General features: G+C 41.5%; 2 protein-coding genes across 9 annotated transcripts in view; one reads left to right on the top strand and one right to left on the bottom strand.

Moving 5' to 3' along the window:
• Positions 1–3: 3 nt before the first annotated feature.
• Positions 4–14,863, top strand: tmem106c (transmembrane protein 106C). The gene is made up of 8 exons (XM_034145279.1): positions 4–126; positions 444–692; positions 1,334–1,397; positions 1,538–1,697; positions 2,409–2,549; positions 8,764–8,813; positions 8,980–9,033; positions 12,783–14,863. The coding sequence occupies exons 2-8, from the start codon at positions 479–481 to the stop codon at positions 12,925–12,927; spliced, it is 828 nt and encodes a 275-aa protein (XP_034001170.1). The 5' UTR covers positions 4–126; positions 444–478; the 3' UTR covers positions 12,928–14,863.
• Positions 14,864–16,827: 1,964 nt separating this feature from the next.
• The window catches only part of tns2a (tensin 2a), a 67,340-nt gene continuing 61,958 nt past the window's right edge, over positions 16,828–22,209 (bottom strand). For 7 of the 8 annotated variants that reach the window (XM_034145270.1, XM_034145273.1, XM_034145272.1 and 4 more), the window contains 6 exons: positions 21,534–21,611; positions 21,306–21,383; positions 21,059–21,227; positions 20,318–20,386; positions 19,982–20,011; positions 16,828–19,110 (listed from right to left, as the gene is read on the bottom strand). In XM_034145270.1, the coding sequence (XP_034001161.1) occupies positions 18,972–19,110; positions 19,982–20,011; positions 20,318–20,386; positions 21,059–21,227; positions 21,306–21,383; positions 21,534–21,611 (563 nt within the window). In that variant the 3' untranslated portion in view covers positions 16,828–18,971. The remainder of the gene's footprint in view (positions 19,111–19,981; positions 20,012–20,317; positions 20,387–21,058; positions 21,228–21,305; positions 21,384–21,533; positions 21,612–22,209) is intronic. The other variant, XM_034145275.1, reaches the window with a different exon arrangement.

Raw genomic sequence — 22,209 nt, 5'->3', positions numbered from 1 at the left:
GAAGGCAACAAAACATGAACGTACACTTTTGTTTGACAGAAAGCAGTGAGTGCGCACTGCTGTAAAGTTAAACCATGGTGTAAAGCAGACTTTGGGATGGCAAAGTTGAACTTTTCGGTCTAAAAGGTAAGTACAGTTTGTACAAATAAGCCAACTGACGCTGCAGGTGGCTACAGGCACTGGGAGCTTACAGCATACCTGTAGAACAGGACCATTAGTTAGCATGCTAGCTACGCCACGCCTGGACAACATTGCATTCTGCTAACTTTACATTTTGACTGTCAGCTGATTCTGGTTAATGGATATACTCTCGGTTATTACCGGCGGACACAGGGGCATTATCCGCAAACCACAGCTGACATAACGCTCCTGCGTCAGTTTCCTTGCATATTTTATGGCTTTATGGCTTTATGGCTTTATGGCTTGTTCTCATCCACCTGCAGACCGCAAGTCGATGGGAAACTCTAGTTAATCCGCCATGGGGGCTAAGTGGTCTCGCAGCGAGAGCAGCCTGTCGCTCCTCCCGGAGAGGCAGAGCTCCGCGCGGCAGGGAGAGGACAACAACTCCGATAACGACTCTCTGGACGGGCTCGTGCGGCGCGAGGACATAGCTCAGTTCCCCTACGTTGAGTTCACAGGCAGGGACAGCATAACGTGCCCGACATGCCAAGGCACCGGGCGGATACCCTCAGGTGAGTAGAAACAACGTTATACATCACTGAAGATAGCTTGGAATTATGCTTATACGTAGGTGCCTTACGTCAGAATTATTGCACAATTAATATCCAATTTTAGTCTTAAAAGTGTTGAACATATTTAGTTGCAGTTATTTTATGTGCGGTAAGCACTGGGCAGACATGTCTATTAATGGTCTGTGGTTCATCTTACAAAGTTTACACTGCTCATGTCATTTAAACTGGTATTTAAGAGCCCAAAGCAATGTCATTTGATGACACTTAAATAATCTAAAAGGAACTTTTAGCATTTATTATTTTCAATGTAAGGGAGAGGCTGTCCTCGCGAGACTTTGTGTTTACCTAGGGCTGCACAATGTATCAACTTCAATATTTGCTATTCTACAGACTTAATACAAAATGTTGTTTGATTCAGGTCGTGCTAAAAAACAACTCGCTACTAATTTGTATACATTTTTCAATGATGAGTAATGTTTCAAATGTGTTTATTCCATCCAAAATTGCGAATCCATTGCAATTTCAGTCAAAAATAATCGCAATAAGATATTTTTTCCAAATTGTGCTACCCTATTCAATACTATGATTTGAGACCAACAGTTGTCAATATGTTACATGACCCTTTATCTCTTACTTTATAGATCAAGTGAATGAACTGGTTGCACTGATCCCATACAGCGACCAAAGGCTACAACCCCAAAGAACGTATGAAAAATCATGTTTTTATGTTTCCCAGCTGTTAATTTAATTATGTCAGTCAATTCGAATGTATGTTTTTGCATTACAAACATTTTCATCCTGGTGTGTTCAAGCTTTGAGATAACATCATTGTGTTGGTGTTGTAGGAAGCTGTATGTGGTCCTGTCAGTGGTGTTGTGCCTCCTTGCTTCCTCCCTGGTGGCCTTCTTCCTCTTCCCTCGCTCTGTGATCGTGGTGGATGATGGGATACACTCTGTGTCCGTACGCTTCGACCACTTCCAAGATAAAGTCCTAATGAACATGACGGTAGGTTTTCTCTCATACATGCAGCATACTGTCTAATACAACCGGCCTGCAGTTCATTTCACCCTCATGGAGGTTCTCACATGACATGCTCAGATTAGAATACTTTTATAGACAAAGGAAAGACAGTAATATAGCGTCTTATGCTAAAACTCAATGTATGTACCTTGTGTTTTTAGAATGGAGGCACTAAAACTCCCCTGGAAGAAAACATGAATATCTTTAGTCCTTGAGGATTAAGTAGCGAAGCTCTAGTACAAGTTACACTTATTTTTAGATATACACAGGACAGGAAACAATTCAGATCAAACCAAGTCAATTGAATGTTTTTCCATGACTTGCCTGTCTGGGTTTCAGTAGTGAAATGTTTGTGTTCAGACGTGTTCTTTTTCAATTTAAATGTGTTTTTGAGGATGATATTTATGGTTTTGTTAAACTGTATTAAATAACACAGAGAGATTTTTCTGTTTTTAACCCCCTAGTTTATATGAATGAATTGGACATAATATTATAAACCCATGTCAGGTTGGTGTACCTAATACACCTTATTAAACATAAAATGCTTATCATTTGCATTCTCTAAGATGTGCAAATTGGATGTATTTTTCCTGTCAAAACAACATTCAACTTGATTTGACTTTTGTGGGGATTTATGATATGGTCTAATTTTCTCCTTCTTTATTTTTTAATATTTATTAACTTCCTTTTCCACAGAGCACTCTGAACCTGAGCAACCCGAACTTCTTCTCGGTGCTGGTGCAGAGTGTGAGCTGCCAGGTCCTCTACATGAAGATGGTGATCGGAAACCAGCAGCTGAACAACGTCACCACCATCCTGCCGCTCAGCCAGAGACAGGTACACACACCTCATCAGTTAGTGTTAGTTACAGAAGGGGTTTAGGTTTTAGGTAAGGCCTTTTGTGTGCACAATCAACACCAGTGGTTGGTTGAGACACTGCTTCCTGATGGTACAAAGTTCAGCATGCAAACAAAGCTGTTATCACTGTAAAGCATGCTGAGGGTGTGCCTGTTTGAAATACACAGCACTATTACATAACTCTCCTGCAAAAGGCAGCATTACTTTATTCAATAGTGCAAGAAGAAAAACTCTATTACTGACTTTGAACAGAAAGAAGAAGGCTAACGTTATCCTATATTACTCTTTCTGGCCAAAATAAATCAATGGATCGTACTGACAAGTGTTTTCCTTGTAGTCACGGCCTTCCTCCACATTGTTGACTATAGGCGCGTTCACACCAAGTACTTTCCCCACAATAGTTCATGAGAACTTTAGTTCATGAGAGCTCCTTTAGTTCTGATGAACTAAAGCAGATCGCGTTCACACCAAAATGAGTTCCTGGGGGTGGATTAGGCAAATGAACCGCTGACGTCACTTCTTCTTCTTTTGCTTTGGGTTTACTGGCAGGCCGCAAACAACTTCACGGAGAGTACAGTAGGTGGCGGTATGCACCTTAAAGTTGCAATCCGCCAAAAAACCGAGAGAAAAAGAAGAAGAAAAACCTCCCGCGCCCACTTGCTGTAAATGAGGCGTCTGTTTACCTTCCGACCTCAGACATGAGCTTCGTCTGAGTTATTTAAGCAAACACAAATACAGATCGTCGACCAGTCAAATGCAATAGCAATGCTGATTCGGAAGCGAAGGCGGTTAAGAAGGATTGACAAAAGGATTGGACGACGACATGCACGCGCTACGCTACGTGTGAAATGAATAAACTGTGCCAGGTGTGTCGTATGCACACTAATGGCGCGTTTCCACTACACGGCCTCGCTCGGCCCCGCTCGGTATGGCTGGGCCTCGTTAGGACTGGCTCACTTTATGGCGCATTTCCATTACAGTTTAGGAACTGGGGCAGTATCTATAGTAACGCAGTGTAGGCGGAGCCGTGACGTGATCTTCAGAGAACCCCAGAAAAAACAACACAGCCGTTAGCTGTTAGCACTCAGAGCTCACAGCTCCTCATATATGTTCAGAAACTAGACAAAAGTTAAACAAGTACAAACCACAGACTGCCTGTGTCATGGTGAATACAGTCGCTGCTTTATTTATGTCTGTATAGGCCGTTGTTGTGAGTGTGGACGGTCGGAGCATATACTGCGTTAGCTTAACCAATCTCCATTTAGAAAACAAGCATTTTAAAAGGTTTTTCGCCTGCCGTCTGTCTGCAAACTTGCCAAAGCATTAATTCATGGTTTTTACTAACCAGTATCAGTATGTTGTTACTTCGGCATCATTTTGAAACGTGTATTACAATTAAATCACGGTCAAATATGTCCATCTTGTTGTAGTTGTAGCCCCCTTGCCAGCGATGCTCTCTCTAGTTTAGCATACTCAGCCCGACTCAGCCTCGTTGTCTCTGGCCCTAGACCCGCGATTTTATGAGGCCAGAAAAACTGTGAATTAGGACCCGCCGGCCGGTACTAGGCCAAGTGGAAACGCAACCAAAGACGGGCCGCTGACGTCACAGCCCTCTTAAACCGGGCTGCGCGCTGTAGTGGAAACGCGCCATAAATAGGCTCAGCAGCTAACACACCTTTATTATATATCCTCCTGAGAACAACTGCATCCGTCTGCCATGAACCCTACAGAAACCTACGTGTTAGTTGTGGCCCATAGTGGCCTCCATTTGTGTCGTGTAAAATGGGGGAAATCAAAAGTTAGCAAATCCCCATGTCATGTTCATAAAAACATTTAGTTTTAGGTCAAATAATTATTACACTGCTCTGAAACTCACTACACTAACTCCTAAGATGTTCCCTTACTATAATTCATTAAAAATATTGCACTCACAACACTGGTAATAACAAACTTAACCATTTCTCTTTCTATAAATAAATAGTGCTTGTGTTGGACGCCATTTTGAAATACAATGAAATTATCTTTTTGAAAGCCACAATAAATAAAGCTTCGCCAGTTTATAACCGATGAAACATGATGGTATCAGAATAATCACTTACATGTGATGTATCATGCTACACAGGTCACTGTAAATATAAAGTGTCAGAGGAGAAATAAGCAAGCTTAGTTACATGAAATGTAATGAAAAATGTAAGATACAGGCTCCGTTTAATCGCCATGTAGGTTCTCTTTTATTGCACACTCAAGACAATATCAATAACAGCATCACGTTGTCCCAGGTGTGTCGTATGTATGTAAATAGAAGTTAACATTTTCAATATCAAATAAAGTGTCAGTAGTATCAACACATATATTATATATATATATTATATATATATATATATATATATATATATAACAATAGATAGGCTCAGCAGCAGACACACCTTAGTGCAAAGTGAAGTGTCAGTATTAATAACAGTGGCATATATATATATATATATATATATATATATATATATATATATATATATATATATATATATATATAATACAAAATTAACTGTCCCAGGTGTAGGCAATTTGGGGTAAAGTGTCTTGCCCAGGGACACAACGACATGCTGACTGCAGTGGGGTTTGAACCTGTGCTCCCCTGATCCGAACACCAACGCACCAGACCACTGCACCACACGCCTCCCAACAAGTCATTGTACAGTTTATCAACGACGACAAGTTTTTCTTCATTTTTTTTATTGAAGGCCTGCTGGATTTAATCAGCTTGCTTTGCACTGCCAGAAGCCCAGCCTGAAAGGTATTTTGTTGCTCCACCTGGCGCACCGACACCTCCACCTGGCGCGCCGCCGAGTCAGCATGGCGCTGCATCACCATGAGCAGCTGGTCGTCCGATTCCTGGACCTTGTGTGAATGCAGCAGCCGTTCGTCGTGCATCTCCTTGGCACGCAGGTCCTCATTCTCCTTGCTGACCATGGCACGGCAGTCCATCGCCATGATGGTGTCAAGGAAGCTGTCATCCCGTGCCCGCTTTCCTAAGGAGAAATAAGCAAGATACAAGATCAGTTTAATCGCCTAGTAGGTTGTCAACAGAGACAACATTGGACATGGTGCAGGCAGGGACAGTGTGCAAAATGCAGGTGTAAAGTAGAAGATAAGATAGGATCAAATAATATCAAATAAAAAATAAATATCAAAGTGCCCTTATTTATTGTTTTGTGCTTAATGTATGCTTGAACTTTGTTATATAGGGATTAGTGGACATCAGTTAGATGTGTAACCTTCTTTCAAGGCCAGAGTAGTTACAGCGTAAGTGGATTGACATCTAACATAACATGGCTGAGTACAATTATAACAATCAATAAAAAAAAAAAGGAAAAATAAATAGAATTTCAATTACATTTCTCCTTAAATGTGCAAAAATATTAGAACATCAGTCTTTGTGGCATGCAGGTAATCAACTGTTTAAGCTTTTACCATTAACATGTAGAATGAATGTTGCAAATGACTTGAAATTATAGCAACTACAATGTATTGTTAGAGGTAGCATTATGTCCAGCTAGCATGCTAATTGCTAAAGTTATATTATCGTTTTATCCCGGAGGGGAAAACTAGTTTCTAATCCAGAGAGAAACACCTCGCCTGAAACACACGATTAGTGCCATGAGTTAGTGAAGCAAATTACAGAACATTGCACACTTAATCACAAGTCAAAACGTGTTCATAGCGGTTACGGCTGAGAATAGCTAGCTAGCTAGCTAGATGTTGTTAGCCAGCTTGGACCTATGATAGCAAGTTCTAGCATGGCTAGCTCGATCTACTGAGCAAATAAAAGTACATCTAAGACCAGTATTGTGCAGATTAAAACAGTGCAGTGCCTGTATTTTATTTTACCTTCGTAGTCGTCCCGACATGACTTTGCCAGGTCTGCTAACTTTGCTGAGCCACGGAAACTGCATTCAGTAGAAGCTTCTGAATGCGGCGCTTCGCGTCCTCCGAGTAAATCGCCAGAAGCGCCGACCATCCTCATCACTCCACCGCTCCGATGATTTATTTAGTGTTGCTGTAATAACTGCTTTCACAAAAGTAATCTCTTCGGGTGCGCTGGCCGAAGCGAGCAAATACAATGGCCGCTTACAAAAGAAAATTCAGAGTAAAACGGGCGTGGTTTGCATTCCGCACAGCCAATCAGACGTATTAACTATTTTCTCCCACGACAGTCCCTGCTCTCTAGCAGGGACTGAAAAGCGGGTCAGATGAACTAATTTGAACTACTTTAGTTCCTGGGGCTTTTTGGTGTGAACGCAAATATATCGTAGTTCTGATGAACTATTGTGGGAAAAGTACTCCGGTGTGAACGTGCCTTATGATGTCGTATTAAAGGTCCCATGTCATGCTTTTCCAGTTATTACCCGTCCCCTTGTGTGTTATGTAGCTTTTTCTGCATGTAAACGGTCTGCAGAGTCACAAACCCTCAAAGTATACCCTGTAGCGAGTAAAACTCTAACACAGAAAATACCTTTCTATGCTGCCCCAGAACGCCTCGTTGGAGATTTCTCTTTTTCCATTTTTTTCTTCCTGGTCACTGTGACGTAACGACAACCAAATGGACCAATTGGTCCAAATGGACCAATCCGCGGAGCTCCGCACACACACACACACACACTCACACTCACACTCACACTCACACTCACTCAGCCTTATCTTTTCTCAGCTGCGGATCTCCCCACACACACACACACTCACAGCCTGGCTGTGAGTGTGTGTGTGCTCAGGCTGAGCTCCGCGCTGTCTCGCAGACCCCACGCAGCAACCAGGAAACGACACCAGTAATCCAGCTCACACTGTCCGCTCCTCGAGCCCCAAAGGGCGGAGCAGCGAGCCCCGCAACGTCCCGCCAACACGGCACCCAGACCCCACGCAGCATTCTCATCTGTTTGTTATTACTGGTGTCATTTTCTGGTTGCTAACAAACGCCATTGTAACACATAATCACTGATGTTCCGCTGTAACGGTGGTGGACTCATCAGAACAGAGTGGGCGAGCTGACCAATCAGAGCACAGTGGGCTCACAGGGAGGGGGGTGCAGGAGCTCCAACAAGGCGTGTAGGACAGAGAGTGAATACACATACTATACAGAGATGCTGTATGAGAAACCAATGTGAGTTTGGAACATTGAACAATGTAAATCTATTCTAGTGTACCTCAACAATGGAATTACGATCAGTAGAAATGGCCATGACATGGGACCTTTAAAGGGGCCCTATTAAACTCCTTTTCAGGTTCAAAGTTGTATTTAGTGTCTCTACTGTGATATGTTTCCATGCTTTAATGTTCAAAAAGCTCTTTATTTTTCTCATACTGCCTGTGTTGCAGAACCTCTTTTCCCCCTCTGTCTGAAACCAGAGCCCAGTCTGCTCTGATTGGTTAGCTGGCCGGCTCTGTGGTGATTGGTCCACTGTTTAGAGCTGTCCCGTCCCATTGCCTATCATGTACAATGTGTTAAATATCAATATAGCAAAGATTTTTTAGGGTTGACCGTCGGTACTTTCACAGAAATATTTACACAACTTTGATAAATAATCAACATTTATGTGGAGACAATGGCTAAATAGGGAAGACAAATTGAAATATAGCTAGAACAGTCGGGTAAATAAAGAAAATGACATCAACTTCCAGCCTTTAAAACCAGGTAAAGACACTCGTGCGTTATTAAGATATCCAAAATCTTCGACACTATCTAGTCTGGATATTGATATAATAATGATATATTTTCCTACCCATAATTAAAGTGGTACATTTACAAGAATCCAATATGTATGACCAAAACATTCACATTTTCTTGGTTTTTAACTACTCCTCCTATTTGTTGAGTAAAGCAAAAATAATATGTATTGTTTTGTTCTGAAATGCATGTTTCAGATAGTCAGAAGATGGCTACACGATTTGGAACAATAACTGATTATTTTGACTGACATTACGATAAAGGAGGGATTCATCATTTGTCCATCATTATTCTCATGTTATAGTTTTGATGTTGCACTTTAGCTGTGATACCTTGTTGTTTTTTTACCACACATTCCCTTTGAAACGTCTAGCTGTGTGTATATTGTCTTTCTCCTTTATCTCACTGATAAACACTGAAGTTACTTATCAGCTCCAGACCACAGCCTGTTGATCTGTTTGTGTCTGTGTCCTGCAGGTGAACTACACCGTCAGTGTGGAGATCGGGAGCAGCGCCCCCTACGTCTAGTAAGTCTGTCTGATCTACTTTTCATCGACCTGACAATTTAAAGTATGAGTGCCCCTTTAACCTTCATTTTTTTCATTAAATGACACAAAGAGACAATGAGTGGAATTAAATGTGATTTTTATTTATTCCAGTTTAAATATTTTCTGTTGTGTTTTTTTTTTTCAGCGCCTTCTGTACCATGCCCAGCATAAAAGTCCACAACATTGTTGTTTCTATGCAGTAAGTTCCTCTTCACCTTTCAAACTCACAAGTACTGAGATGTTGCCCTCTGAACTTACAAATGTACAAATACTCCAATATGTAGTAAATATAGTACAATCAGCATCAAAATAAAAGTACAGTATATTTAAAAACTGTATAAGGTTCATCATTTTTATATCTAATTTACCTACACAATAGTATTTTTTTGGAACATTGAAACATGAAAAACTAAATCAATCAACGATACAGTTTTTCCATTGTTATGAGAAAACAAAACGTTATGGCTCAGTTCTAAATAAAAACAATAAGAAAAAAAGTAACTACATCTGTCAGAGAAATGCAGCGGTGTTAAAGAACCTTTTTGAAGTGGAGTGTAGCAGCAAACAGTCCAATAGGAAAGTACTTCTGTCAGAATTGTCCAAATGAAACACTTGAGTAACTGTTAGTTATTTTCCACTTTTGCACCATCATACATTTTCTTATCAGCCAACAGCCAGCTGTCACTTGTGTCGTGTTATGTCACACTGAGACGCTGTCACCACACAGGCCACTTCCTCAAGGAGGGACATCACGGGTCTTGCTTTAGAGAATAAACAAGCATCCTTTCTAGGGCTGTGCCCGACTTAGCCTCATCTTTAACGTGGACATTTCAATCAACATTGGACTGTGGCAGCGCTGTGAGGAGGTTTATCAGAATGTTTGATATACACCGAGGGAAATTGGGTTTTGTGTCAGTTGTTCCATTTTAGAAAATAAAAATAATAATATAACGATAAGAAGTTAAAGTAAGAATGTGCATTTAATCATAAAATAGAATGAAGATTTAAATGTAAACATATTAATATTACATACAAAAAAATAGTAGAATACAAATATATAATACAAATATATACAATATACAATACAGGAAGTTAAATAAGAATGTAAATATAAGAAGTTAAAGTTCTATTTTAGCTCCATTTAATAATAATAAAAAAAGAATGAATATTAAAATAAAGAAAGTAAAAGTAAAATGTGCACATTGTACTTACAAAAATAACCATTCTTCAGCGGTAATATAATTGATAACATATGTAAACATTATGAAAATGATTTAAAATAAATAAAAGGCTCATTACTCAGTATTTTCTCAGTCATTTAAAGAGCCGCGTTCACACCAAGTACTTTGCCGTACTTAGTGCCGGCACTAATGGCGCGTTTCCACTACAGCGCGCAGCCCGGTTTAAGAGGGCTGTGACGTCAGCGGCCCGTCTTTGGTTGCGTTTCCACTTGGCCTAGTACCGGCCGGCGGGTCCTAATTCACAGTTTTTCTGGCCTCATAAAATCGTGGTTCTAGGGCCAGAGACAACGAGGCTGAGTCGGGCTGAGTATGCTAAACTAGAGAGAGCGTCGCTGGCAAGGGGGCAACAACTACAACAAGATGGACATATTTGACCGTGATTTAATTGTAATACACGTTTCAAAATGATGCCGAAGTAACAACATACTGATACCGGTTAGTAAAAACCATGAATTAATGCTTTGACAAGTCTGCAGACAGACGGCAGGCGAAAAACCTTTTAAAATGCGTGTGTTCTAAATGGAGATTGGCTAAGCTAACGCAGTATATGCTCCGACCGTCCACACTCACAACAACGGCCTATACAGACATAAATAAAGCAGCGACTGTATTCACCATGACACAGGCAGTCTGTGGTGTGTACTTGTTTAACTTTTGTCTAGTTTCTGAACATATATGAGGAGCTGTGAGCTCTGAGTGCTAACAGCTAACGGCTGTGTTGTTTTTCTGGGGTCCTCTGAAGATCACATCACGGCTCCGCCTACACTGCGTTACTATAGATACTGCCCCAGTTCCTAAACTGTAATGGAAATGCGCCATAAAGTGAGCCAGTCCTAACGAGGCCCAGCCATACCGAGCGGGGCCGAGCGAGGCCGTGTAGTGGAAACGCGCCATTAGTGCCCCGACACTTATTACCCCAGGGCACTTAGTACAGATCGCGTTCACACTGGAATAAGTTCCCTGAGGGAAGATTACGCAAATGAGCCGCTGACGTCACTTCGTCTTCTTCTGCTTTGGGTTTACTGGCAGGCCGCAAACCACTTCACGGCGTATACTGCCACCCGAAGTCCCCGGCCGGAAGTCCCCGGAGTTGGGGACTGACTTCAGTAGAAGCTGCTGGGACTCCCAGCAGCTTCTACTGAAGCCTTCCGAGTAAATCGCCAGAACGCCGACACCTCCTCATCTCCACCGCTCCCATGTTTTCTTTTGTGTTGCCATAAGTTAGTCTCTCTGCGTTTGTGCGCTGGGCGAATGCTAATGCTAATGCGAGGATAATAAAATGGCGGCTCTACAAAACATTTCAGAGTTTTACGGGGCGTGGTTTGCAATTCGCCCAGCCAATCAGAACTGGGGCACTTTTTTCCCCCAGGAAAGTACCACCTCTCAGCAGGCACTAAAAATGGGGGTAAAAGTTCCCGGCACTAAGTATTCTTTTTGGTGTGAACGAGACATAAGGGGTACTAACGGAACTAAACGCGAAAAGTACGGGGAAAAGTACTCCGGTGTGAACACGGCTAATGGGACCTATCATGCAAAATGCACTTTTGTACGTCTTTTATACATGAATGTGTCCCCGGTGCGTCAGGGAACTCACCAAGTGTCAGAAAACACACCCTCTCTCTTTTCCTCCATATCCAAATCTCTAAAAACGGGGCTGCAACGGAGCTGATACAGATTTGAAATTGTTCTGACGTCAGAAACAGGGAGCTCCGCCTATATGGGCAACTCTCCACCTATCAGGGGAATGGGGGGTTGGGCCACGGCCATTGCCGCTCGAAAGCGCTGGAGACACTGTAGTACATATGCCAGGCCTGTAAGTGGCGCTGTAGTCTGCCACAAAAGCAGCGAAGAAGACTTCTCACAGAATCAGCCCTTGCAAAAACAGGGCTGGAAAATAGAGCGAAATGAGGCATGGCTAAAATGCATGATCTGTTTGGTATTTTGAAAAAAAAACTTCACAGACATGTTTTATATAGGTATGGCCCTACAATATATTATTCAAATATAGCATGATAGGTCCACATTAATGAAAGTTATAGAAAAGTAAATATAGGTGCTTTCACACCGGAGTACTTTTCCCAGGAATAGTTCCGATTTTGCGTTCACACCAAAAAGATCTTTAACTAGAACTTTTTTTTGCGAACCTTTCCCCCCTTTTCAATGCCTGCTAGAGAGCAGGGACTTTCCTGGGGAGAAAAAGGTTCCAATTTCTGATTGGCTGGGCGGATTGCAAACCACGCCCCGTAATACTCTGAAAGGTTTTTGTGAAGCCGCCATTTTCTTTGCTCGCATTAGCATTAACATTAGCCCAGCGCACCAACGGAGAGAGACTAACTTATGGCAACACAAAAAAAAACATGGGAGTGGTGGAGATGAGGAGGTGTCTGCGTTCTGGCGATTTACTCGGAAGGCTTCCGGCCGGGGACTTCGGGTGGCAGTATACGCCATGAAGTTGTTTGCGGCCTGCCAGTAAACCCAAAGCAGAAGAAGAAGAAGTGACGTCAGTGGCTCCCTCAGGGACTTATTCCGGTGTGAACGCAATTTACTAGATAGTTCCAGGAAATAAAAGTTCTGGGGAACTAAGTTCCGGGAACTATTCCTTGGAAAAGTACTTGGTGTGAAAGCGCCTTATGATGTGGTCTTTTGGTTTTATTGTGGTAATGACAGAAATTGGTTTTAAGTTCTGTATCGTTCCGCTTGTTTTCAGAACCACGGTAAAAACCTCATACATGGTGCGGACGTCCCAGAACAGCCTGGAGGCGTACCGCTACATCGACTGCGGCTCCAACACCACGCGCTCCAAGCACAGGCACCCCTCCTCCGGCCACACCCTCAGCGCCCCCCTGCTGTGAGGTGACGCTGCACACTCCAGGATGCTTCATGCAGACATACACCAGCAGCAGACCCCATCAGATGGTGCTCTCTATTTATGTTGCATAAGCAGCTGATAACTCGTTCCATTTAACCATGTAGCCGGGCAACAGGCGAATTCCTGTTAGGCGTGGATATTTCCTGCCCTTTCTATGGATTTGTACTCACATTAACAGGGCTGATCATTGCCCAATGCAATACGAGTTAAAGAAAAGGTTGACTTCTCAAACTTGCTGACGGAATGAGTCACATGTTCAGACGCTGATAGAGGAGTGACTAGCTGAACGTCGAGCACTCTTTGTCCCTGTTTCAGAGGCAGGACAGAGAGCTCTTTCTTCAAAGGGAATGGCAGACATTCCAAGCTGACAAAGGCATTTAGCTTTAATTAACGCTGCGTGGCTGTGTGCTGTCGTAACATGGGAGCGTTCTGCAGCGTAGCATTAATGTGATGTTGCACTGTTGGACTGATGGCTGAGGCGTACAGGAGGGGGCTTGCTGTTTTCTGTTTGGGATTTAGTGCGACCTCAGGAGGGAAACCTTAATGATTGAATGTTTTTGCACCTCGAAACTGGGACATATTGTTAAATATATTGCTTTTGCTGTTTAATTGAACTGATGCAGAAGCTGAAAATGGCATTTAACATATCACAGATGTTTTTAAAGGAGTTGAGATGTTATTTCACAGCAGGTGTAAGCATACTGATTTTAGATTCAGGGCAGAGGAGTGTCACAGAGAGGAAACTGCTCTCAGGCTGCATGTTTTGTATAAGCTATTACCGAAGCTAATACGGAGGCCCTGAGATGGAGTTGGGGGGGAAAAAATCCAGTAATCAAAGAACAGGTGATTCAAGTGTTTCTTGTTTGTGAAACGGGTGGAGAAAAGGTAGTTTTTCCAGGTGAAGATTTTTTTTTTCAACAATCACTATTCTGTTTTCTTTTAAATCTTAAAACTGGTGAAAATGATCGTGTGTTGTAATATTAATTTCGGCAAGCATTTATTTTTCTTTAACGTCAATTAAAAATATATTTCTAGCCAATAGAAGGATTGGTCAAAGAGACATGACAGTAATGGGACACAATGTTTTAGTAGTGCACTTCGACCTGTTGTGGTCAAAATGGGTATTACAACAATAAACGCCACACTTTTTGTTATTCACCTGCCAACTTTATTTTCCACCTTGTTTTTTTAACGTTTTAAAAGATGATCCTGACAAAGCTTTTATCAGCTGCTCTTAAGTTATAAACACTGGTAAGACGACTCTTACTTTAAAAACAAATCTCTGGAATTTGTTGTCATTTGCATTTCAGCGCTTACGTCTTATTATAAACTAGGATATTCTGGAGTTAATGACCGTAACGGACAATATTTTTTATCATTTACACTCCTAGCTAAGCTACTGAGGAATATAGGATGTGCTGTTGAACATCTGTATGCAGTATCCTTTCAAAGATGGCCTTAAAAATCCAGATGTGCAACAGAAAACCGTTAATGAATGAAAGTGTGTGTATTTTTAAGTTTAATTGCATTCGGTCAGACCGTAATCGATCTACACGGTTATTTCCTCTGCGTTACCCTTCATCTGCGTGTTTTGATCAACTCCTCTGTCGTATGACTCATTTCTCATCCTCCAATCAGGAAGTACATTATCACTATTCATGGCTGTTGGCTGAAACCTCACAAAATGTTGTCTAATTGTTTCTGCTACAGGATCTGTTCTGTCATGAGGTTGACTTTAAAATGGAATCAAAGTAACTTAAAACAATTTAGATTTGTTATTTTACAAAGGGACAGTTTGTAAATGTGAGATTGATTTTACCAGGGTTTAAAAAAACAAAAACGGTTTACTGTATATTGTCATGCTTAAAAGTTATTAAAGGGATGTTTGAATAAATAAAACTAATAATGAAGCCCAATAATTGTTGTTTCAGAGTCTCTTTTTTTTGCTAAAAACATTCATAAGAAATCGCCAATTAATTTGCAAGAAATTCACTGACAGCAACATAGATGGTTGTACATATATAATCATTTGTTGGTCCTAATGAGCTTAGATTTAAACACCGTCACAGAGTAATTGAAGAGGTAGTTGTGAGGAAATTACACAAAAGGCCTTTTTCTTCTATCCAGCTTTTAACTCAATGACTCATCTCAAGTTATGAATATAGCCATTGTCAAGTGAAAGCATGATCGAAATGGTGCTCTAATCAATTATTTGAATAGCAGTTAATGACATGATGCTAACAAAAAAATCAGTCTTTCGGAGTTTGGTGACATACTGTGTGTGTGTGTGTGTGTCCGAATGAGCAGGTCACACATGTATGGTAGCCTCTGCCACCAGTGTGTGAATGGGTAACTGTTGGCCTGGGTTATAAAGTGTTTTGAGTGGTTTCTACGAATGGAAAGCACTTTATAAATGCCATGTTTCTACCATTTAATCTCTTTCTTATTTTAGCAAAGAGCCAAACCTGTCCTGCTCCTTACTTTTCTTTGTGTAATAGCATAAAAGGAATACCTTATCGAGAAAATGGCAGATCCTAGAGCCTGGCCTCTTTTCCCTCCGCTCTCAAAATCCCAGATAAAGGTTTATCTTAAGCAGGAGCAGCTAAAACATATAATCTCTTGCTTTTTTAGTTGGGTAATTGTTTTGTCTCTAAATACATTTGACAGGAAATGCACTTTTTATCTGAAATGATTGCTCCGGAGGTTCTCCCGGTGAATAACATCAGCACGGCTGCTGACCTGCTGAAACAAGGAGCAGGTGACCCCTCTCTTCCTAACAGGACCCTGTGAGGTGTGTTCATGATGCTCACCTCTCTGTCTGTCCTTCCCCTCAGCCTGTAACGTCCTCTACCTGAACTCCGTGGAAACAGAGTCTCTCACCGGCCCCCCAGGCCATCGCCAAGGCAACAGATTAGAAGGTAGTCCAGTTCAAGATGACATCACAGGTCATCGCGCTCACCGACAGCAAGCGCAGGTACATAATTCCCCACAGGATTGGAACTTATTCATAAATAGAGGCACAGGAATGAGTCCCGTAAATTAGTTAGCATTTTGCTCCCTCATCTGAAAGTCAATGGTCTTTTAAAAGAGTTTTGATTTGTTGTCGGAAATCTTTTCTGTGGTAAACAAAAGCTCCAGAGTTTCATACATTCTACGGCCCAAAATAAGTCAATAAATTGCCCACTGGTGAATTTCTGAAGCTTCTATGTGTCTAACAACGGTGGTTGCTAACAAGTGGCTAAATGAGGCTGCTTAAGGTCATCATGCTGAACATTAGCCGCCTTTAGCTTAGCAGTGGTGACAGGAAGTCATGCGACAAAGATGCAGTCCTTTTAATTTAGCTTTTCACTTCTGCTGTGTGGATTTACGCTTCAAGTATACTCAAAGTGGTGTTAATATGTGAAGATTATCCTGCCGAACAAATCGTTGGCATTGGCTTTTTGTTGAGGGAGCGTTACCCTAACCCTAACCCTTGAGATGCTAACGTCTAGGTTTGCCTGCAAAAATATGTGTATATTGGTATGAAATTGAGGTATGGAATTAATCTGCAAATTGTCTGATTCAAAAATAGACCAAACCTTTTTTATGGATTTTTGTATCGATGTTAGTTTCTCACCCACTACCCTAATGTTTTGTTTTGTGGCATTTTGCTATTGAAGCAGTTCTGATCACAGGCTGGTTAAGGGGAGTGAGAATTCAGCTGTCGGTTATTTAATTAAAAAAGTAAATGAAATAGTTTTTCAAAAATTCTGAAACACCACAAACAGAATAGTAGAAATTAGTTTTTTAGGTGGATCAGTCCAGTGGTATACAAGACTAGCTGCAGACAGATAGAGAGGAAGATACAAACATGCACACAAAAAAACAAACGCTGAACACAGAGCACTTTAGGTACCACATCATTTCTGTTTAATCTATTCTTCATTTTTTGGCATACAAAATAGCATAATGTCCTTTATAAACAAACACGTTTCCTTTTTTTATATCTCATACACGGTCCTATAGCTGCATGTGAAAATATATTACTACATAATATAGAGATCAACAAGAAAAAACAGACCACAATATATTATCGCTGTAATACAAGTAGTGTTTTTCTACGTTTCAAGGCAACACACTAAAATAAATGCATAGAGTAAAAACACAAGAAGCTTTAAGTACAAAAATATAGCAGGATAAAAAGCTTATTAATACAAGAGTGCTTTGTCTTTGGTTAAGTACGTCTGTCTTTAGGCCACTGCTTTGCTTTGTGTGTGTTTACCGGCCTGCTCTGTTTTATACTGAATTTGGTAACACAGCAACGGTGCGTTTGAACACTTTACGTCCTCCCTCATCTAGCGTTTCCCCCATGTCACATACATATCTTTAAAAATGGACGTTAACGAAAACCTTACCCGAAATACCCTCGACACATGCATGCCACTACCTCGCACACACACACAGGCCACTACCCCGCACACACACACAGGCCACTACCTCGCACACACACTCGTTAAAAGTTTAAAAACCTCACATTCATGTTTACTTTCATCAGAGAGCTATGTCTCTTCCTCGCTCCGATGTAGTAAGTGTATGCGATTGTCGGTTATGATTAAAGCTGTTATAATGAAGGCAAGAGTGGCTGTAACTGCTCGGTACATACATGTCAATACCTGCAAATCTCAAAATATAGGTGTAATAACATTATCAGGGCTTTGGTCACTTTATAACAGAATATTCTGTTATTAAAGGAAGTTCCTATGTCTTAATGGTTGAACATGTTCAGGCTTTTCACCCCCAAAACAGTGCAAGGAAATGTCCTCTTTGTAATATCTTCCCACAGTCTGATGTGTGTGTCCTTTAAAGCTCCTTCAGTCATGATAAAAGTTGTATTTAACCACGGGCCTGTTTCACAAAGTGAGTTAAACGTAGTCGGTAACTCTGGAACACTGGTATCATGAAGCTGTAACAACCACTACAAAAAGCTCCTGGAACCTTAGAATCCATTCATGAATATTTCTAAATGCAACTCACTATTGAAGAGCTACATTTAAGGAAGAAAAGTGTAAGATAAGTTTAAGAATCCAAAATATCTGGTCTACCAGATTCAGATGTTTCTGATCCTGATTGGTGCACCAAACCATGTGACATCACCTCTTTTAAAACCGAGCCCCCCCCCCCTACTTTTTGGATTGGTTAGAAAATCTGAAAAAGTGAGATTATGTGGCCTTTGATATGACATTTATACAAATAAAGATGTCTAAAAGGTAATTGTGATATTACACAAATGATCAATGCAATATATTCATTCTTATGTCCAAATATTATAGGTTACATCTTTTACTACTGTGGGACTAAATGCGCCTGTTGCAGACAAATGGTTATTGTGGCCTTTGTCAAAAACAAGCTTCTCTTCCAGTTTCTACAGTGACGTTACCAGCCGTTTGCGGATTTACATGTTTTTTTAAACTTGAAGCGCTCGGCCACACAGAAAAGTACACTTTATAATTTGTGTAAGAGGTCTGACTATGGGTTTAAATCTGATTCTCTGAACTCTGTTACCAGGTAACCATGGTGTTCTACCCTGGTTAAGAGTAGGTTAGCTTCATGATGCCAGAAATCCTGAGTTATGGCCCAAGATAGCTGAATTTCCCCTCAGTCTCTCTTCATGAAACAGGCCCCTCTTAGACGCAGAACATTTCAATTTGTTCTTGTAAATCCACTGTTGTAGAAGTTTTCTCTGAAGCCTCCTTGTCCTTGGAGGAGCTGTAACACTTTACATCATGGCTTAGTTTGATTCACAACAGTTCCTCCAATGATCACGTACTATATGAGAAAAATAAAAAGTAGTGTTGTATTGTCAACAGCCCTCTAGGAGCAGACAGAGTAATGCAAATGTCTTTACACCAATTGATGGACAAGGAGCGTTGGTGTCAGGGCCCAGACTCCGAAAACACTCTCACTGAGTCGTTACAGTGCATAACAAGCTTTATATATGCATCTCCATGCCACTGTCCATCTGCTCTGGCTTCCGTCTCTTTCTTGCCTCTATCGGCGCTGAGACAACATGACCTTGTTGATGAAGTTGACGATGGCGGAGGCGGGTTGTTCCGGGTCCATCTCTGCGAACAGGTGGCACACGTTCTCTGCCACACTGCCTGGCTTCCTGGCTACAAAACCAAACACCCTGAGGGGAGAAAGGTGGAGGAAGAGAAAGCATGTGAAGACACAGCCTATTTAGAATCAATCATAATTAATCAATAATAAGTGGAAGGGAGAAACATGTTGTCTAGTACTCCAAGTCTCTCTGTAACAGCCCACTGGAGTATACAGAAGTCCTGAGCAACAAGTGTGATTGTATTCATTTTTTTGTGACCTTTTCTACTGTAGGTCCGATCTAAATAGTTTACGACTGAAACCTTTGGTCCCAGGTTAATTGTTAAAAGCTCATTAATCTTTCTAATTTTCTTAGTTTCCTTTAAAACAGGTGAAAAAGTTTAGTTTTTGTGGGAATATTAATTCAGTGTTTGATAATCATTTCGGCTTCAAGAGGCTTATTATTAGGGTTCATGGAAAAACTGAGAACATTTATGGTTTTTAGCTATTTAGAACAAAACATTTATTTCACATGTTAATAAGTAATGAGTAAATAAGCCATTTAGAATAATTATTTTCTTGCAAAAACATATTTTTTCCTCCTGTTTCAGAGATTCTATGAAAATAAATACGGAAGATAATCTCTGTAAAACTTTTCTTTTGTTTGTAACTCTTTAGATCACACTTTAAATGAATTAGGAACAAATAGAACTGGCCTCTCAGGGCTTCCGTAGCGTCAACTACAATGGAACAATCAGTATTATGTAATAAGGGGTGATGTAAGATTTGATTTAGTTCAATCGTGTTTGCTGGAATGAATTTGCCAAGGCTCACACGCAATCTGATGTCATGCAGAGCTCGGACTCCGGGGGGAATCTGAACACCCATTTTAAAATACACACATGCATACACTCTTACTATTTCTCTGTTACATAGAAATTAGACACAAACAGAGCACTTACTTAACAGCCTTGTTGTCTGAGTTAGCCCACCTGAAGCAGAGAGAGAAACCGGTCTCAGACACGCACACACACACACACACACAACGCTGCTAAACAAGCCAATGCAGCTGCAGCCTCAGCACACATCGCCTATTGTTTCTCATGCTTGCTAACAAAGGCACTGATAAATAAAAACAGAGGTACAGATCCATGCGAGGGCTCACAGCAATATATGCAGTGGATGGTCATGGGAGCAGCACACACAACATTTGTTGGTGGGGATTTCTGCAGATTTGAGGTTAGTTTATGGTTCAAACTACAGCTACAAGAGCCACAAAAGATAGCAACCGTCTTTACCTCCTGTCCTTGGGGTCGATGCTGCTGAAGGTTACACTGTTCACTGGGTAATGTCTCCTGAAGAAAACCCTAGAAGGAGAAAGATACAATGACACTTTGGTCTAATATTACTTTTGCTCATTTCTGACTGTATGCTTAAGGACCTCTTGTGGTGGAAACAACAAACCTCCTCACTCCTCTGAACCCACCAGTAGGGGCTGCAAGTGATCAACAACTGCTTTTAGAAGCAAAAGGCAAAGAACAAGCCTTACCTAGTCAGTTCTGGGCAACATGTTGGACTTGGTTCTGGTTCAAAAACTAACATTAGTCAGTAAGTGAGCCCGAAAAAAGATCAAGTGTGTCCTGATACAGTACATAGTATGTCTTATGCAGTTTGTAAAAGGGCAGAGTTCCTACTGCATTTGATCCTAAGAAACTACATGATGATCGCATGACTTCACCTCACCACCTCTAAGCTAAAGGCGGCTCATTTTCTGCGTTGTGACGTTTATTAATCTCATTTAGCCTCTTGTTAGCAACTGCTGTTTTTTAGGCATGCTAAAGCATCAGACGGTCACCAGTGGGAAGTTTACTGAAGTATTTTATGTCGTAGAAAAAAGTTAATCTTGAAAGCTTGTCTAACCACAGACCTTATTTAGGCAATACAAACTTCAAAGAATGATTGACTTTAAGATGAGGCAGCCAGGAAGTGCTACAATGCTAACACATGTTTAAGCTGTAATCCTCCAGGGACTCTGGTACCTGCGCTGGCTGTCGGTCAGCGTGATGCCCTGCGATGTCACCTTGAACTGGACCACGGTGGCAGCGGGACGAGGGTTACGACCCAGGGAGGCATCTGTTGCCTTGGCGATGGCCTGGGGGCCGGTGAGAGACTCTGTTTCCACGGAGTTCAGGTAGAGGACGTTACAGGCTGAGGGGAGGGACAGACAGAGAGGTGAGCATCATGAACACACCTCACAGGGTCCTGTTAGAGGAAGAGAGGGGTCACCTGCTCCTTGTTTCAGCAGGTCAGCAGCCGTGCTGATGTTATTCACCGGGAGAACCTCCGGAGCCTCTCCTATCAGATCTGAGAGGGATAAGAAGCAATCATATCAGATGAAAAGTGCATTTCCTGTCAAATGATTTATACAAAAGTATTACCCAACAAAATAAGCAGGTGATTAATTGATGATACAGATATTTTTGAAGTTGCTCCCGCTTACAAAAAAGTACAAACCTTTTTCTGGGATCTTGAGAGCGGAGGGTAGGGAGATGGGCGTGATGGAGTGTTGGTAGACTAATGCAGACAGGCTCCCTGTGGATAACAGTACAAATATATTACATTCCCCAGAGGTCAATAATGATCTTTCCTTAAGCTGCCTTAGAGCCCCTGAGATTTGAATCATTTTCGAAAAAACGCCTATTCAAAATTCCACTTTTAAAAACTGTAATGAAACCTAATTGTAGAGGCTAAGCCAACGCTTTAAGCCTCTGAGGGTCCGCTATGTTGGCGTAATTGACGCACACAAAGTTTGCTGCTGAATAAAAGTCAGAAACAAAGTTTCCAGTTCGAAACAGTCCATTTATTTCCCTTTTTACTGGTTTCCATTTTACTTGCTTCTTTCCATCATTCACCACACGATATTACGGTTCACACAATACCTTTTGCATTTGTTTGTAATCCCGTGTTTGTGTGTGTGCTCCGTGTGTGCTCCTTGTGTGTGTGCTCCGTGTGTGCTCCGTGTGTGCTCCTTGTGTGTGTGCTCCGTGTGTGCTCCTTGTGTGTGTGCTCCGTGTGTGCTCCTTGTGTGTGTGCTCCTTGTGTGTGTGCTCCTTGTGTGTGTGCTCCGTGTGTGTGCTCCTTGTGTGTGTGCTCCGTGTGTGCTCCGTGTGTGCTCCGTGTGTGCTCCGTG

This window comes from Trematomus bernacchii, unplaced genomic scaffold (assembly GCF_902827165.1).
Source record: "Trematomus bernacchii unplaced genomic scaffold, fTreBer1.1, whole genome shotgun sequence".
Lineage (NCBI taxonomy): Eukaryota > Metazoa > Chordata > Actinopteri > Perciformes > Nototheniidae > Trematomus > Trematomus bernacchii.
The sequence above is the reverse complement of the archived record's forward strand: the minus strand, read 5'-3'. Positions and strand labels throughout refer to the sequence as shown.

What these genes read in the sequence shown, in the direction of transcription:
- tmem106c (XM_034145279.1), top strand. Translation starts at nt 479, where the DNA reads ATGGGGGCTAAGTGGTCTCGCAGCGAGAGCAGCCTGTCGCTCCTCCCG. An exon ending in CACCGGGCGGATACCCTCAG is followed by an intron (nt 693 to 1,333) that starts GTGAGTAGAAAC and finishes CTTACTTTATAG; the next exon opens with ATCAAGTGAATGAACTGGTT. An exon ending in AGGCTACAACCCCAAAGAAC is followed by an intron (nt 1,398 to 1,537) that starts GTATGAAAAATC and finishes TTGGTGTTGTAG; the next exon opens with GAAGCTGTATGTGGTCCTGT.